This window comes from Eretmochelys imbricata, chromosome 1 (assembly GCF_965152235.1).
Source record: "Eretmochelys imbricata isolate rEreImb1 chromosome 1, rEreImb1.hap1, whole genome shotgun sequence".
Classification (NCBI taxonomy): domain Eukaryota; kingdom Metazoa; phylum Chordata; order Testudines; family Cheloniidae; genus Eretmochelys; species Eretmochelys imbricata.
The window spans coordinates 259720847-259740266 of NC_135572.1; the positions used below are offsets into that span (position 1 = coordinate 259720847).

General features: G+C 39.5%; 2 protein-coding genes across 3 annotated transcripts in view; one reads left to right on the top strand and one right to left on the bottom strand.

The window, feature by feature from the left end:
- STAB2 (stabilin 2) overlaps positions 1-6766 on the top strand; it is a 138849-nt gene extending 132083 nt beyond the window's left edge. The window contains exon 69 of the mRNA XM_077828508.1: positions 233-6766. Coding sequence (XP_077684634.1) covers positions 233-283 — 51 coding nt within the window. The 3' untranslated portion in view covers positions 284-6766. The remainder of the gene's footprint in view (positions 1-232) is intronic.
- NT5DC3 (5'-nucleotidase domain containing 3) overlaps positions 1947-19420 on the bottom strand; it is a 32107-nt gene continuing 14633 nt past the window's right edge. Inside the window, exons 5-15 of one of the 2 annotated variants that reach the window (XM_077828494.1) lie at positions 16946-17036; positions 15001-15138; positions 13622-13682; positions 13143-13245; positions 12914-13015; positions 11144-11225; positions 10642-10728; positions 9253-9393; positions 8638-8702; positions 6998-7266; positions 1947-3480 (exon numbers count right to left, since the gene is read on the bottom strand). In XM_077828494.1, coding sequence (XP_077684620.1) covers positions 7005-7266; positions 8638-8702; positions 9253-9393; positions 10642-10728; positions 11144-11225; positions 12914-13015; positions 13143-13245; positions 13622-13682; positions 15001-15138; positions 16946-17036 — 1132 coding nt within the window. In that variant the 3' untranslated portion in view covers positions 1947-3480; positions 6998-7004. Of the gene's footprint in view, positions 7267-8637; positions 8703-9252; positions 9394-10641; positions 10729-11143; positions 11226-12913; positions 13016-13142; positions 13246-13621; positions 13683-15000; positions 15139-16945; positions 17037-19420 lie in introns of both variants that reach the window. The other variant, XM_077828484.1, reaches the window with a different exon arrangement.

Genomic DNA, 19420 nt, shown 5'->3' on the forward strand with positions numbered 1-19420 from the left:
TCAAGTTTAACTTTGCCTCCTTTCATGGTAGCTGGAGTCAAATAACATGATGCAATGCTATTCTGGATGTAGGATGAATGGCATTTTGGGGGAAATCTCTCACTGAGAAGAATCTGGAATGCACTTTAATGTTTGGGATTTCCTGGTGCACATGCGATAGGCACAACAGGACTAGAAATTCACTGTGAGGGAAGTTATAGATTGGACAATAGAGTGATACTTCATTTTATAGGATTCTGATGAACAGCAGCTTGTAATGAGTGGGCCTCATGATCAGTTTTGAAGACTGAAGTTGGAATTATCAACAATGAAAAACCTCTCTCTACAGTCTAAAATGAACATTTACTGTGAATAAGCCCTGCCTAAGCACTTCAGGGGAAAAAAAATTACCTTTTTATAACATTTTTTTAAAGTAAGTAAGTGTTTGAGACAGCGAATTTGCTGAAAAGTTGGTTACATGTAAGGAATATTAAGTTCCACTTTAAACAAATATAGAATTAATGTAGAAATGTATTCCTCTGCCTAGGAGACATTTAAAGGTTATTTCTATTTAAGGATATAGCAGTTGCTAAACAGCCCACGATGACTTACAGTTTTTCAGAACACCATGTAGCCACTTTGATTTATGATGCCCGTCTTTCTGTAAAGAAAAGAAACTGCCTCTTAAACACATAGTCCTGATGTCCTCTGACGACCGTACTTGGAGGATGTACTCTGTGTTTGCTACCCTTCTGTCTTTATATCTAACTTTGTCTTGGGGTTGAATCCAGAAGTGGCTGACAAGGAGCAAAAGCCACAAATATTGCTTAATAGTATTACGACCTTCATTTTTAAAATTATTTGATCTTGTTAACAATGTTCTTCCTTCTAAAAAATGATGTAGCTGCAAATGCAAGCACAGTATGTCTGGTTTGCCCACTCTGAGCCATTTATGAATTCTGTCATTGTTATGAAGAAATATTAACTGTAGAGGAATTAATGAGGAATGCAAGTCATGTATGACTTTAATCTATTTCATTATTTTATTTCAAGTCATTTTTGTGCAGAATAGGCATTCTGCTTGTTTACTGCCCGCTTTGCCTTCCCCATTCATTTTTCAGTGGTTTGTGTAAAGTAAAAAAAAAAACAAAACAAAAAACCTTCTGCATTGTCTGTGTAGAATATTTGTATCAACTCAGTTACACATGAGATGCAAATTTTAAATGAACAGCAATAGCAGCTGCCCTTTCTACATGTACTATATTAAAATAATGAAATAAAGAGTGTGGGTGGAGGGAGGTGGGGAAATTCAGTCTTAATGCTGCAGCAAGTCTCCAGAGGGCTGGAAAGGCTACATAACACAGTAAACCTCAAGGAGAGATTTTTATGTTTGTGATGGCAGTGGTGATAATGTTTCATATCAACTATATATTTACTGGCATTCTCTTTTGTAACCATTTTTTTGTGTGTAGCACAGGATTGCTTTCATATAAATATCCCAGGATCTTTCAGCAGATTAAGCAATGCAAGCAAACCACATAGGTTAAATTACATTGTAGACATACACTGTGGTACTGTAACACCTGCAGCTGGCCTGTGTTAGATGGCTGGGGCTTGGACTGCAGGGTTGTAAATTGCAGTGTAGATGTTCAGGCTGACATGGACAAGCCACAGGTGTTTAACTGCAGTGTAGACATACCCACAAAGACCCAGCACTTGTTGATGTAGTCGTTCTAGTGTGAGGAACTCCAAGTTTAAAGGGTAAATGATTGAACAAGTGAGGCAAAGACTACAGTTATTTTCATGTCCATCCCCTCCCTTCCTGTTCTCCAAACACACACACACACACACACACGTTTTTATTTAAATTGAATTTAAAATAATATCTAAGATAGTCTGCCCAGCTAATAACCTTCCTGCCACCCCTTCCCTGTCATCAGAAAGATTAAGGCTCTTTAGGGACCAGATAAAATACATACATTTATTTTTTGTAGCAATCGTTAAATATTCTTCACATAAAGTAACATTTTCTGATAGTTTATTAACCAAACTATAAATTTTTGCACTTCTGATTTAGACTAAACATAGACAATTCATCTCACTCTGATTCAGCTGAAGTATACTCCAAAAATTAATGTAGACACTGCATTTGAAACATGTTGTAAAATCTGCATGAGAGAAGTGATGTGGTAGGGTTAACGAAGGTAATTAATAAGGGAAGTCGGAGGTACACAGCTCAAGAATTCTGAAGCAGTTACAAAAATACCAAAACATTTTTGAAAGAGTACTCAAACACTGAAGCATATTCATGTATTTATATTTTCAAAAACATTGTCTTAAATTCATATTGTACACAGTTTGCTTGAACACTAATCCCCTGTAACTAAAAATGCCATGCAATATAAATAAATAAATAAAAATCATACTAGCTGGTGTCCCTCAGATCTCAAAGAAACCACCACCAAGCATAACAGAACATTTTACTGTATTTTAAGTTAGGTTGAAGTTTTTCATCTTGAAACAAAATGCACAGTAAATGGATGGATAAAATATTCCCACACAACAATTTCACTTTTCTTGCTTAAACACACTTTAGCAGTGCTCAGAAGGACTCACTCTTTACCTAGATTTACAAAATTAGGCAACAAAGGCTCATGTCAAGAGCCATAAGCATCTAAGTATTTAACAAATGTAACCACTCAATTTTTAAAATGTGACTAACTATTATCTGCTGGTACTAAAAGTCAGATGGAAAAAATATACACTGTCTTTATTTTCTCTTAATCTTGTTATGCTGTGCAGTACAAATACTATCACCACTTTATAAAGCACTTTGGTATCCTTTGGGATATGAAATGTGCTATGTACAGTAATATCAAGTTTTGTTCTATCTTAGCATAACACACAGAAGGCAAATTGAAATTACCCCCCTCCCCAAATTTCAGCATATAAAATAGACTAGATATCAAGTTTTGTAAAATATTAAATTAACTAGAGCTTGCACTGTCCAGCCTAGCCTACAACTCACCGGATAAAGCTAGATGAGGTACCAGAGGATGTTTATAAGTCTCTCCAGCAAACAACAGTAGGACAGTCAGTAGAACTCATACATTTCAAGTCAAGTATAGTCTATTCATATGTATAAAGAAGTACCTAACACCCTAGAAATGTTGCACATAGTCTGGAAACCAAGCTAGAGAAAACCACAAACAACGCTATCATATTAAACCTCCATGGCCAGCAATAGATTTATTTAAAAGCATCCAGGTTTAAAGGAAACTTGCACTGGATTTATGCAAGCAGCTTTTTTAAATGTTCATTTTGCAAACATGCCTTTTAAAATGTGAAAAATATTGCATATGAAAGCCATTATAAACACGTGACACAAACAGACAGGTTTAAAAAAAAAAAACCACACACACACACACAAAAACTTTTGGTCACCAAAAGTTCATTTACCCGATGGTCATTGCTGGAAGCAAATTATGCCCTAAAAGGAAACTGACAAAATATATAGCAAGAATTATTCTTAATTATATTTTCATATACTTATTAAAATTAGAACTAAAACATAGGAAATATTAAAATGAGTCAAGCTATACAAGTTCTGAAATGGTTGGGTAGGGAAGCATTGGGTTTGTCATCTTTGGTCACAGAGGAGGGAAAAACCCTGCTTCGAAACGTCTGTAGTGGTTTATTGAAGTGCCACTGCCTATTTGAGGAAACATGCTTCAGCAGATGCTTCCTTTGTGGGAAATTCAGATAAGCTTCAGTTCAGTCCTAAACACTGGGAACCATACTATGCGAAATTATCTGCTCATCGATTACCTAGTGTGACATTCTATACCTTGGGGGAGTGCCCTGTAACCTCCATATTCCTCACTGATATATAATTGTGATTTGTACATAACACAGGCCATGTGAGGTATCAGGGGAAAGGTTATGGTCTGCTGAAAGTCACTGTTCCATCAAAATATGTAAATCATTAATGCATATGAAGTTATGAGAATTGTATTGTATGGTTGTCACTAAAATATGCTGTGGGTTTGGGAAGCGCCCAGGTACTAGCTCTCCAGAGACATTGTCAAGGAAAGTAACCAACGCCCCGGGGGCTGGGGGGGAGGTTTCAAACAACCATTAACAGCCATTGTCCAGCAAGGGAACTACAATGCAATGACTCAACTGCATAAGGCCACATCAGGGGAACTGTTCAACCTTGCCTGGGGACTCAGCAATGCCCTCCAGACATGCCTGGACTTGTCCTCCCCAAGCACATGGGACTGAGAGTATAAAATGGAACCCAGAGGCCACATGCTAGGCCTTTCTCCTGCCCCTACCTATGCTGCTAGCAACAAAGAAACTCAGAAGACGACTGAAGACTCCACCCAGGTTCAAGGGACAAACCTGTGTATTAAGGACTGCAATATCCAGTGCAGTGAGAAAGACTGCTTAATCTAGACGTTGCCCAGTCTAATAGGGTTGAGAGTTTAGACTCTGTGCTTACATTTTCTTTTCTTTTGGTAACTGACTTTTTGCCTATCACTTATAATCACTTAAAAATCTATCTTTTGTAGTCAACAAATTGGTCTAACTGTTTATCTTTACCAGTGAGTTTGCCTGAAGTGCTTGGTAAATCTGCTCAGGTTTACAAAGGCTGGTATATATCCACTTTCCATTGATGAAGTGGTGAACGAATTAATATATTTGCACTGTCAAGATGAGCAGTGCAAGACGGTATATTCCTGAGGTACAAGGTTGGGAGCTGCGGGGGTTTGGCTCTGGTGCCTTTCTCTGAGTGACTCATGAGTGGCTCTGGGAGCATTCATGCAATCTAGCTGGCTATGGGGCTCCTCATGCAGTTGTGCTGAGTGATAACAGCGCCTGGTGGGGCTTGCTGCTTGTCACTAGCAAAGCATTGTGAGAGAGAGCCCAGGCTGGAGAGTTAAGGGGGCACAGCGGTCCCACAGTCCCTGGCTGCACCCTGGGGATCCCATCACACCTAGAATTTCAGTAATTTAAGTAAATAAAGCTCCTCGCTAGTCCGTACAGTCCCAATTATTGTGCGTGATCTAATTAGTCTTCCTCCCCCAATTTTAGGGGTTTAAAACCAAAAAGATTGGATATGATTTTGCTTTTCATTTTTCTTTGTCCTCCTCTGTTTTTTTTCGAACTCATTTACCAACACTACCTGTTTATTTTGAAACGTGAAAGTAAAATTTTAAAAAAGGCGGCTACATCAAACGTGTGATGAAGGCTTAACATTCTGAAACACAAAAATATGTCATAGTAAGACGTTGTTCAATGTTGAACAACAACAACAAAAGCTGCATTTTAGTTGAACGTTCGTTCATAGTATTTCCCTGAGAACTAGGACCTAAATATTCAAAGGTGCCTACTTTGAGATACCGTCAAAGGGCAAGTGTTCAGCACCTTCTGAAAATTAAGCCATTTAAGAGGTCCAAAGTTGGGCACGCAAAGTCACTAGTCATATTTGAAAATTTAGGTCTATACCCAGGGACAACAAATTTATCACATATAGAACACAGGTTATTATATTACACGAATGTAAAATGCATGTACATATAGAAAAAGCAGCCCATTAATAATGAGTCTCAGTAAAACTACAGGTTTAAAAATCTGTTGTAACTCAAGTATCCAGCACAGAAAGTTACTATACTTACACTACTCCCTCCCCACCACACTGTAAACCGTTTGATAATTGTTTCTCTCTGAACTCACAACTTAAAATTTTCAGTCATGTCAAGATATTCTGGAGTCATCAGGTGGAGATCCATCAGACCAGCACCAGAAGAGAGAGGCTATATATTTTTTGTGAACCACAAGGTTGCAGATACGAGTTTCAATATGAAAAAACAAATCTTCCCTTCCAGCCAATTCTGTTTTGGGGGTCTATTTTCCCCCTCTCTGTGCAAGCATAAGTCTCATTATTTTTAAGAGGATTTATACATAGATATTCCTGGGGGAATTTGGCACCACTACCTCGTGCAGAATTCATGTCCATCGCAGATTTCTCTCCCCCCGCAGAAAATAGATTCTGCCAGAGAGGCACTGCAATTACACTTTTTGCCCACCAGGGGCTACTGTGGCACCAGAACAGAGGGCAGCCAGCAGCAGAGAGGGAGGGGGACAGGCTGTCTTTTCACAGTGCCCTGCCTGTGGGGCCAGGTGAGGAGGCACGCAACATGGTAGAGATGGACAGAGCAGGACACAGGGCTGCTGAGGGGTAAACTAGGGTTCAAAAGGGCTAGTGGGGAGGGGGGGAGAGACTGGAGCAGGGGCACAGGAGCTAGTGAGGTGACAGCATTGAGCCAGGGGCTGAACGGGAATGGGAGTGCAGGGCCACATGGGGACAGGGGCAGATGTGTCTGACTGAATGGGAGTGGCTAGGGGTCAGCCAGGGTCTGCATGAAGGAGGCTCCCCAACTCCCTAACAATTCCTCCCCCTCCCCAAAAAAATGTTCCTTACTTCTCCCACCCATACCCAGCAATCCTACAGACTCCTTCCCAGCAATTACTTCCATCTCCCTCAGCTCCTCTGTACCCCTGACTCCCGCAAGGGCTTTGTGCTGCGTTAGGGGAGTATGGGAAATTCATTTCAACTATAATACAGAACTGTTATTACTCAGAAATCTGTATTAATATGCCTAAAAAAGGGACCTATTTGTCAAAAAAACATTTCCTGAATCTTTTTTGTTATTGTTATAGACATATATGCTGGCATGTATTTTGAAATAAATTCCCAAAATGATGGAAACTAGTGTGATTATACTGTGTGCAGAACTTCTAATTTTTTGGTACAGATTTCCCCCAGGAGTAATACAGAGAGGAGAGACAAGTTATTTATGAATTCTTGATCTATCAGAACTGACAAGTCCAGTAACTGGATCAAGATACATAAATGTACTAGATGATTTTAAAAAAAAATTATTACATTCTGGTAGTTACTGATGGGTATATTCATCCATTTGGGGTGCTATAAAATAACCCAGGTACAAACCCAAAGCTCATTTGTTCTGAACCACCTCTTGCAGGAAGGGTATTCTGAATGTACCGCTGCACAGCTGGTCTGACCAGGTAGGGAGTTCATGCTGCAAAGGAGTCCTCCTTGGATAAAATGTGTAATTGGGATCATAGTTCAAGAGACAGCTCAGTGATGCCATGTAAATATCAGCAAATCGAGATAAACGTCTTAAGAAATAGGTTGGATTCTGGTCAGTCCTGAATAAGCTCCCAAACTGCAAGTTGAAGAAGTTTCTGGTCATTTCCCTGTCACCAGAGAGAACATTTAAAGAGATGGAGGATGATGGGGGGAGAAGAAAAAAAAAGACACTTTTTAATCACTTTATATAACCCAATATCTGAAATGAACAGAACTTGTAACATAAGAGGAGTTAGTGCCAGAACTCAAAGCCACTTAAACTTGCTTTGAAAGTCATTTCATGTGACAATAGGTAATTTAGTAAATATCTTTAGTGTGATCATTAAGAAAGACCTTGACCTTGCACCCACTGAAAACAATGGCATAAAAGATTGGACTCCCAACATTTCCAATTTTTATTTTGAAGGGCTGGGGAGGAGAAACAGAAGAGATCTTTGTCCTGGTCTTAAAGATTTCCATTTCCCACACAAATGGAAACTTTTGTCAGTAAAACTTGTGTCGGTCAGGGATACGGGAAGGGGGAAAAAATAAATAAAAACAAACAACCACCCTTCCCTGACAAAAAGCGCCGTTGTGGACAGCACTTTGTTGGTGGGAGGTGCTCACCTGCTGACAAAGCTACCGCTCCTCATTGGGCGATGGTTTTATTTTGCCGGCAGGGGAGCTCTCTCCTGCCAGCAAAGAGTGGCTACACAGGAGACCTTACGCTCAGCAGCACAGCTGTGCCGCTGTAAGGTACACAGTATAGACATAGCTTTAAACTCTCACTCTTGAGCTCCTGCATCCTAGCCAGTCTTTCCCAGACACCATTTTTCCAACTGGAAGAGATCTGATAGCAGTCTTTTTGGAAACGGGACTGGAAGAGGGAGTTAAGGAGTGGCATTAACTGGTTCAAAAGGCTTTCCCCTTCCCTCTCCCATTATTTTTGTGGAAGTTCCCTAACTAACAAGCAAGAGTCTCCACAAACCTCAACTTCTCACACACAGAATCTGACATCTCAGACATAGGTCTCTTGAAGTTTAAAATTTAAAACATAAGAATGTTGTTATTCCCCTTATTGAGAAGTATGGGTTTGAGTTATGTGACAACTTCCTTATGGAACTGTTACCAATGGGTAGCAGCTGAATGGAGGGAGGACAGGGGAGCAAGGAAATACAGAATTTAGGGGTGGTGGACCAGGGCTGTGCAGGGTGGGAGGAACATCACGGTAACACAGGCTATTCATATAGGACCATAAAATATGTGTTGTGGATCGGGAAGAAGAGAACAGGGCTCTGCAGGGGCACATGGGGAAGGAATTCACATGTGCAAAGGGGGACAGGGCCTGTGTGAGCGGCACGTAGAAGACAGATATAAATGCTTGTCCCTATCCATATCAATAACTAGTATAGAGGATATAGATTTCTGGAAAAAACTGGGGAAGTCCAAACAAAAAAAACATTTTGATTGCAACAATTATTTGAATGTTCATTTCTTACCTCATTTCTTTTCTTTCCTTTTTCCATTCCTGTAAAATCATTTGTGAATCTGGATCTTGGTGAACCTGAAATATAAATATGGTCAACAAGTAACTAAACATGTGCTTGCAGAATAAGAGTTCAATAAAGGGGAAAAACTCATTTGTTGCTGGAACAAGGAAAAAATGCTGCTTAAAAATGGTAATGCTGGTGCACTGCTTATGTGCACTGAAAAAAATCTGAAGGGTCAAGAATCAAGTGTGATCATCATAAACAGAATGGACATGGAGAAATCTGCATTATTCCCTACTCACTAACACAAGATAATGGCCCTAGTACAGGTTTAGTGTACTTTCTCCTACCAATAATATTGAAAAAGTGGTTTTGCTGATTAAACAAAAATATTTCCTTTTTGTTCCAGTGCAGGTGTGTTTTATAAGAGTTTGAGAGTAAACTGGCTTATCAAATAAACTGCAATTGCAAGAATTATTGGACCTACAATCAGATTTGAAAGCTTAAACGTAACAAAATTAAAGTCAGACTGAAAACACTTGTAAGGCCATTAATTCACACCCTTAAAGAGTTGGCTGAATCCCCACTGTTGAATAAAAGCTATTTAAAACAAACATGACAAACCTGCATATGTTCCAATAATCCAGTCAGGGTTTGTAGCCAAGTCATGGTTTGAATGTACTGCTCTGTGTTCATGATTTTAATCTCCGATCGTAACTCTGGAATAATTGCACCTGTGCGCCAGCCATGCTTCAGGGTCAAATCCTATTTACCAACAAGAATTGCAAAAAGCAAGTATAAGCCTTAAGAGAATAGAGATTTACTTCTTTGCCATTCTTTAGCCCATAGGGATGTTAATTAAATTACTTCTTACGTGTAAGCAAAAACATTCAACACAGTGGTTCAACTGTGCCAACTTGCAAAAAGGTTTAATTTTAGAGTAAGCTTCAAATCCCACTTTTCTAAAGTTGGGGAGAAGATTCAGGTGGCACAAAGTGAATGGATTCTGACCAGTAGGAAATTCCCCTGGCACAAGGAAAGCCTGCAGACATAAGGCTGAAGGGGGCATAAGGGAAGAGGGAGGAGGGTCAGAGCATGGAGGGCAGTGCTCCACTAAACCAAGCCTCCAGTGGCATAAGGGCGGTTACAGGCCCCCAGCTACTCCTGCCAGGGCCGATAGGAGCTGGAGCAGGGAATTGGACCAGTTCCCTAAGCTCCTTTCTCCACTGTGCCTGAGTGGAACATGACTGTCCTTTTCTTTCTTGGGCCTTGATTCTGCAAAATATGTGTGTGCGTGCGTAAGTGTTTTGCTGAACCGGGGCCCTTATGGCAAGACAGGATGGGGAGTCCTGAAGTTTTTTTTGTTGTAACACACAAAACATCACAAAACAGAAGAGACTGAGAACCATTGGCGTAAGGGAAGCCACATGAGGCAACAATCAGAAGATAAATTAAAATGCTGAAGCAGTGGAATCTAATATAGAGCTATCAATTAGTCCATTATTTCAGTTGTGTAGCATGATAGGAGAAAAAAGTAGAGACTTATGGCTGTAATCGATAGTGTAACATAAAACCAGATGTTGTTAATAGAAAAGTTCAAAATAGAACTTCATTCATCCCTTATTACAGTTGGTGGTAAATGTCATCCAAACCAGCAATATCCTGCACGTTAGGATAGCTGCATTAAATTCTCTGTTACACATGGTACAGACAGTGCCCGTCTCAAGTGTGCAGGCTTATATGGCTGTTCTTAAATTGTAGACTAGTTAAAAGCTAGAAGGCAGCTGGGGAGATGAGGATGATCATCCTTTTCAGGAAATGATTTTTACTTTTCTAAATTTTTATTACAGTAATGTGGATTGATTTTGTTTACTTCTACAAGCCTAGCTGTTTTAAAATGTAATATTTCTAAATCAATTGAGTGTTCATACTATTGAATCACTTTTTTTCAAATCTGGAAAAAAGGCTTTAGCTTCCATGGAACACTATAAAGAACAGAAACAAGTTACTTACTGCTAGATCACTGTAAATGTGGTCACCAAAATACAAAACTTTGGAACCCCTCCAGCCAGTAAGCTTCAGAAATTCATATAAGTTACCCTGAAGAAACAAAACAGCAAGATGTGTGTGTACTAAAGTAACATCCAACTTTCATGTTATTGAACACGGAGGAAAATCTGACAAGTTTAAGAACAAATCTAAAAAGTATTTATTACAGTATGAAAATATTAAAGAGTCATACTCTCAATTTCATTAAATTCTATAGCTCCTATATTATACATGCCATTTTTGTAGCAAGGTAAGATTTAATCACACTTAAAATGAACGCTATAGTATGCTGAAAGTCTACAACTCCAATAATGGATGTTCTTAAAAATTATTCAGTTACTAATATAAATTACCTTCAGTACATTAAATTAATTTTTAAAAAACCATTAGGAAGGCTACAGAAACATATTATAGGAACTGGAAATGAAATCTAGATATGTAATAGAAGGATATATTAGAAACATACCTGTTTGTAAATCTGGCCTTTCTGCAATTTATGAATTTTGTCCCAAAGCAACACTCCCCTTTCATTCACCTTCCGAAAAGGTCTAAAACAGCAAAATTGTATAGAATTGTCACTATGTCATAGCAAGGCTGCCACTTTTTAAAATTGGGGTGGGAGGGAAGAGAATACAAACAACACCCAATTTTTTTAAAAAATAGGAGAATTTGGTGTATAATGAGCACACCCTCAAAACCAAAAACGAGTCTCCAAACTTTAGCTTTAGCCTGGTGTAGCCAATGTATTTTATCCTATATAGACTTCAGTATATCAAAGTTTAAGAAAATGTTTTACTGAGCAACTTAACTGTTTGCTTTCACCTAAAATTTATGAGCATCCAGAGTTAAGGCACAAAATCAGCCTGCCTGCACAGAGGGACAGCACTATGCTACTGTGAAACCAGGTTGAGCTGGGAAGAGAATAAAAATTAAGAAGGAAAGACAGGCAAGATACCTTGTTTTATACATACAAAGCAAAAGGAATCTCTAGAACTAGTTCCTTTACCAGCTGTGACAAGGTCGGGTCAGATGGCTACAGGAGAGTAATCAAAGGCAGACATATTAGCCCCAGGCTAAGTAGGTCCCTTTTCCCTGGGTAAGGTAACAGAACAATCAGGAGCCTTCTGGAGACAATTAAGACAGGCTGATTAGAACATCTGCAGCCAATCAAGAAGCTGCTAGAATCAATTAAGGCAGGCTAATTAGGGCATCTGGGTTTTAAAAAGGAGCTCACTTCAGTTTGTGGTGTGCGTGTGAGGAGCTGAGAGTGAGAACGCGGACTGTTGGAGGACTGAGGTGTACAAGCATTATCAGACACCAGGAGGAAGGTCCTATGGTGAAGGTGTTGGGAGGAGGCCATGGGGAAGTAGCCCAGGGAGTTGTGGCTGTCGCACAGCTGTTCCAGGAGGCACTCTAGACAACTGCATTCCACAGGGCCCTGGGCTGGAACCCGGAGTAGAGGGCCGGCCCGGGTTCCCCCAAATCCTCCCAACTCCTGGTCAGACACAGGAGGAGTCAACCTGGACTGTGGGTTTAGAAAAACGGCCACGCTGAGGGCTGCCGTCAAGCTCCAAGGCGAGCGAATCCGCCAGTAAGCGCAAGACCCACTAAGGTAGCGCAGGAACTTTGTCTCACAGCATACTATTTTATTTTTTATTAAGAGGAACAGAATAGTTTAGAAAAACCATCACAGCAAGGGTAGAAAATGCCTCCAAACTATACAAAGTATAAAGGAATTAGTCTTTTTAAAAGACAAGCAGGTACATCTGCATATAAATGGCACATGCTAAATTGTTTACGTCAGGAAGAGGCTGTCCAGGGACTCCAGCCAAATCAGTTTGCTCTTTAATGCCTCTCACCTAATGCAAGACAGATCAGTAAGAACGTCTCCAAACTCAAGGCCTGATCCTGTAAGTTGTGGAGCCACTGCAACTTGGAAAGCAAGACCACTCAAAAACATTGCAAGATCGGGTAATAATGGAACAGTCCTGCAGCCCTTACTCAGTCCAACAGCCCTGCAGTAGATACTAGAACTAACTACTCCCTAGACTATCAGCTATCAATTCAGGCTCCAGGGTTTTGTAATCCTGCATTAGCTCATGACTCTATAAACAGGGTTTCAAATATAATTGTATTTTTATATTACATACAGATAATTTTAAATGTTTCACAATGTGTTACATAACCTTACACAGAGAGAATCCCTTGAACCATGCTGTATTAGCAAGATACCCACCTTCTCTTATCATTGAAGAAGTTTGGCTTGTCAGCCTGTACAATGACTACGTCAAAGAGATCCCTCCAGTCCTTTCCAACGATGAACTTCATACCTTTGTCCCTACAGAAAGAACAACGGCATTAACAATGAAATAGGGCAGCGGTGAGCTTACATTGACAAAACAATAAACTATCTTGATTTTAAAGGTTTAGAAGTATAGTTAAGCAATAAACAGCAGTAAACTTACACAAAGCTACTGGGACTGTTTGTGATGAGAAATATCTTCTTGCCGTGATCAGCCAGCTTTCCTAACACTGCACGGGTCTGCTCAGCGTAGCAGATGTACTTCTCTAGGGAAAATATTAATTTTAATATCATGTTGATCATCAATGTAAAGAGAATACTTTGCTACTTTCACTAGAAAACGGTCCAGAACTTTTGATAACTGCAGGTCATATTTAATTAAGAAAATCCAAGGGAGACATGTGAATACGGTGACCAGATGTCCCAATTTTATAGGGACAGTCCTGATATTTGGGGCTCTCTTATATAGAGGCCTATTACCTCCCACCCTGTCCCAATTTTTCACACTTGCTATCTGGTCGCCCTACATGTGAAGCTGAAAATATCCTCCCCCCACCTAGGATTTGTAAGTATTAGAAGAAAGCAAGAAAGAAACAAAATTATGGAGACGAGTAATCCCTACATGTATCTCACTATACTTACCAATATCTGCTTCAATTGCTCTGTACATTATTCCTTTGATGTGGACATCTCTGATTGAATCCTGTCAAAGATCGATACAACACTCAAAGAGTCTTTCAAATATGAAAACTCTGATCACAGTACAATATCTGTATGTTGCTTTTATAGCAATTAATTTATCTGTTCTATGCTCTTTATTTCCCCTAAAAACAATGTTACCGTGTGATCTTCACTATTTGTACATCACTCCAATGCTAAGATAGGATCATTTTCATACTTCCCAGAAGTTTGAAACTCAGTGCAACAGAAGCTTCACATAAGTGAGGATTGCAATATAGCACCCTTCGTTAAGGGCCTTAGGCCCACATTACCCTGGAGTGCTAGTCACAACAGATTTTTGTTGACCCGAGAAGTGACACACATTCCTTGCCTCCTGAGGAAACTGAAGTCTTATAGTTCCTCAGATTAGGATCACTCCCAACTAGCTTGTCATTTAATATGAGAGATTTATGAGTAGATGAAAGAAGCTAAAAGTTTAAGCAAAGAAACAAAAATTCTGAAGGCATTTGGCTGCTTTCCTCAGCTTGAGCTATGCAAGAGTCTTCCTCGTGGTACGGTATTACTGCCATTTTGTTACTGGTGTAGCTACACATCAGGACTTAGATAACACTACGGGCTAGCTGAAGTAATTTAGATATTTTTAGAAGGGAGATAAAGCAAAGATTCCCACATACTATGGCAGAAGCTAGAGGAAGAAAACAATGGAGCTTTGGGAAACCTTCAGAACTTCTCAAAAAGGATGGAAGCGCGACAACGTCAAAAGAATTACATGCGAGCTACAGAGTTTGTAAAAAGTGTTTCTTGTCTAATGGAGAAAGGTGACAGACTGTACATTTAGATACATCACACACAAACATGGCACAACATCACAGCTGGAGGTTTTTACCTGAGAATTGTAATACTGGACTAGATACAAGAAAAGAAGTGCTTATAAGAAAGGTTGGTTTTTGTGTTTTGTTTTTAAATTTAAGTGGGCTAGAGATGGCAGAATCACCATCAGGCTGTTCTAGACAGGAGGGGCCCAGGTCTACAGACATACACAAACCCACCCCCACAAAAAAAGAATTATATATACACACACATACACACACACTAGATTTTTAATAAAAGGTTTCTAAAAGATTTCAAGTTAAGGATTTTCAAGGTCTACCATCTTTTTCATAGGTTTTCGCAGTTCTTATTGCAATGCACTGTTCTGTAAGAAACTGGAGCTCCATAACAAGCTGAGATTTTTACTAGTTCTGCAAAGCAGAACCAAAGAGGGCTGAAACGTCTTTGAGTTGTCATAAAAGAACGGCATAATTATGTAGGTATCCATGAATCTCTGATAAAGTTAATACCTTGACATCTTTGTACAAATGAACAGGTTCATAATCTATGTTGTTTTTCAGAAAATATTCATTCACACAAGAGAGAAGAGTCATCTCTGGTAATGAAAATATATCCATGAACTGCTTCATTGTGTGTCCATGTGAACTCTGCAAATAAGGACATGCGTGTCAGAAATATTTACCAAAACTAAATCCTATAAATCTAACATTTTGGATTCATTGCCAATTTTTATTTATTTATTTTTTACACTAGTGGCATTTTACTGCTGCAAAATTCTGTTTGCACTAATAAAAGAGAAAACCCACACATCAGTATGACAAAGTTAGAAGCATTCTGCTTTTAAATTAAGGACCAGTAATTCCATCTAGGATTACCACCACATTTTTACAAGCTATGTGTTTATTTAAATAATGATATCATGTGAAATCTCTTAGACCCCTTTGTCTAGAATTTTGCAGTCTCCTTCTCCTATGTATTGCATAGGCTAAAGATGACTAAGGAACCTGTAATACAAGCTTAGGGTATGTCTCCACTTAAAACACTACAGCAGCACAGCTGTAGACTGCACCTACAGTGCCGTAGCATTTTAAGTGTAGATACTCACTAGAACAACAGGAGGTATTTTCCCCTCACTGTAGTTAATCCACCTCCCCAGGAAGTGGTAGCAAGGTGAATGGAAGAATTCTTCCATCAGCCTAGAATCATAGAATATCAGGGTTGGAAGGGACCTCAGGAGGTCATCTAGTCCAACCCCCTGCTCAAAACAATGTCTAGCAATGTCTACACCGGTGGTTGAGTTGGCTTAGCTATGTGTCTTGAGGGGTGTGGATTTTTCACACCCCTGAGAGAGGTAGCTATGCCAATGTAAGTTTTCAGTGCAGACGAGCCCTAAGACTAACAAATATTTTGCCACCTTCAAGTGGTTATTGAAGAGAAGTGGTAAAAAGCAATAAGGTTTTGTAACCACAAAACCAGGAACATAAAATTTTACAGGACATAAAAGCTAAACACAATTTTAAAATTTCCCATCACTTGAGAAAACATAATAGAGAAGTAAACAACAAACCCAATCACTCCCAAAAGGGCATGTTTTCCTTGGGGTTGCATGCAGGCTAAGCTCAGAGGAACGAACAGCTCCTTTGAGACTACAATGCTATGAAGGAGGTAAAACAAAACATTCAGGATCTGCCTCTACACTACCATGCAAGGGACTAGATTTGACAGAGTCTAGTTTTTAAATTCTTTGGGCTGAGAACAAATGGGAGCACAGAGGAAGAATACCCAGCACCAGGGAGTTGGGGGAGAAGTACCTTGCACTGTTCTAGAGAGCTTTCTGGTTGATTTAGGAGCAATACTCATGGGCTCCAAAAGGAGTCAAACACATCCCTTCTTGGCTGAAGGAAGGCACGGTGGCTTGGTGCCAAACAAACAGGAAGGTGACAGACACACCATAGAGGGCACCACCCTTTTCAGAGAGTAAAATTCTAACTGAAAGCTTTCTCTTGGCAATACCTTTTTGATGGCCCCATCCCAACCTTCCTAGCAAGCAAGTCTGTGCAGCAGTCAGACGCACCATGAGCTAACCAGGAAGAAGGACAGTCTTGCAGTTAAAGTACTGGATGAGGACTCAGAAGATCTGGGTTTTTTACAGCACTGCAACAGACTTCCTCTAAGACACTTGACAAGTGACAATCTTTCTGGGCCTCTAGTCCCCATCTGTAAAAGGAGGGTGATAAACTTTTCTCCCACTTTTTGTCTTGTCTATTTCAATTGTGAATTCTTCAAGGCAGGGATCGTCTTATACTATGTGTTTGTACAGCACCTAGTACAACGGGCCCCTAAGCACGAACGTAACAAATATTAGCAGGAACGTTCTGAAAACATAAAACAAGTCAGTGGCGCATATTGGGTTTCAGTTAGTAAGTTTTAAACAGAAGTAATTTGTGTTTTTACCTTTCCATAAAAGTCACTCATTTGTTCCAAGGGGACATGGGAACCATCATACATTGCAATGACTTCTTCATCTGGGACGACACTGAGTCCTCTGGCAATAACAATATTAGTTTCAAAGTCCAACCAGAAATTTCAGGTAATTATTGTATGACAGCCTGACTACGTATACAAACTCAGGTCCTGAACTTCTTCAAATACAATATTATGGTTTTCCATAAGAAACGCCTTGGTCTGCAATTTAAGAAAGACCGTCTTGCTAACTTCCAAAACAAGTAACATTTCAACCAACTGACACACATGAAACTCATTCCAGCTTTTAAAGATTTTTACTTCTTCAAAAAAGTGAAGTCTCCATTAAAACTTTGCCTCCAGGGCTTGCAAAGAGCAGTTACAGCTTCTAGTTTCCCAACAAAATGTAATTCCCTCTCTGCTTTTGTTTCACGAGGTAGAGATGATGCAATAGTGTTTAACCAGATTATTCTGCAGTGTGACCTTGAAGAACAGAGGCCAAAAATGCAACCTTCTTAACTAAAGTAATAACCAGATTTCTTTTTAACCCTAATATAATTAAGGCTCATTGAGTTGAAATTATAATTAAGGAACTGTGACAAATACATTAGATACAAAATCATAATACAGAGGGGAAAAGGATGTTTATATCTGTCCCCAAAATTTTTGTACCAGCCATTATATAGCTCTATTTACCCCACCACCATCACTTACAGTATTGAACACCTTTTACGAAATATCTCAGAGTACTTAAGAACATAAGAACGGCCATACTGGGTCAGACCAAGGTCCATCAAGCCCAGTATCTGGTCCTCTGACAGTGGCCAATGGCAGGTGCCCCAAAGGGAATGAACAGGTGGGTGACAGGGCATGGATCACTTGATGATAACCCAATCCCAGCTTCTGGCAAACAGAGGCTAGGGACACCATTCCTGCCCATCCTGGTGAATAGATTCATGGAAGATAGCCATTGATGGACCTATCTAGCTCCCTTTTGTACCCCATTATAGTATTGGCCTTCACAACACCCTCTGGCAAGGAGTTCCAGAGATTCACAGTGCTTGAGTGAAAAAAATACTTTCTTGTGTTTTGTTTTAAACCTGCTACCTCAGATATATTAGTAAACTTACAACACATACCCCCATCCCATAGGAAGAAATAGTGAGAAAAGATAATCTTGTGATTAAAAAATGGGAATAGAAATCAGGACATCTGGATTTCTGGATCTAACATAGATTTCTTGTAGTACCTGATGTAAATTAGGTGAACTCTGCACCTCAGATTCCTGATCTTACCTATTTTAGAGGTGTCGAGAGGCATAAACATCAGAATCTCAAGTTGCTTTTTAAATACTAAGAGTATTCCAGATAGAAAGTGCTATAAGAAACGTGAAGTATTCTTTATCATGATCCATTTTACAGTATGGCTGATCAAACAGAAACAAAGAAGTTAAATTATTTGCCTAAGGTATAATATGTCAGTAACAGAGCCAAGAACAGAATTCATGATTCATGTTAGAACTTCCAGATGAGTCTGCCAAATATCATTGGAGTATCGCTAAACCATACCTTTTGTGAATCATGATATACTTATTTAATAACAAGCCTATCTGTAGACAGTAGATATTTGTTAAGTGCATATTCAGGGTACTATTTATACCATTTTTAGACAACACGGAGGAGCGTGCTCAATTATGAGTGCAGAAGAAATGTTTATCAGCAGCTTTGCCAAGGAATCCATTTTGTCCCCATAGTTGGCAGGTCAGCTGTGTACATGTAGGGTTTATTTTACCCTGTTCAGATTAAGGCTACATGGCAGGATAGACAGAACACCATGTCCGGCCTACACTCCTGCTGGTGTACTATAGTATGGTTACAGTAAGCATCGGTGGAATGGCACCAGTGTAAGAACTGCAGGAAATCCTCATGCAGACAAGGCTAAAAGACGGCAATGGCATGCCTAACTCGGAGTATACCTACTAATTTATAAAAATACACAAACTGCATGTGAGAAGGTGATATATTGCACAGCTATGTGATAAATGAAATCATGATACACCTTTAACCACTTCATCTATCCTCTAATCCAGCCAGCCAGCATTTACTCCATTATGCAAAACCTCTGGAAAGCTTCATACAGCTGCCTTTTTAAAAATATAAAATAAAATCAACCTGTCAAACACATCTCCTCCTTCTCTCCCTGGAAGTACACCAGCCCAACACTAAGAATAAGCAAGATCCTGGGCATGTGCATTTTTTCTGTATACAGAAGTGTTATGACTAAGATCTGTTGTTATCCCACTGTATTGCTACAATAGATTTGGGAGCCTGAAAACCTGGGCTTTAGTTCATTGCATACAGGTCTTTATTTCTGGAATGGAAGGTTCTGATTTTTAATTTATATACCTTTGTAGGGAGGAGTTTACCAGCTTCCAAGTGGGAAGCTGTGGTTATATAAAGGCACCCC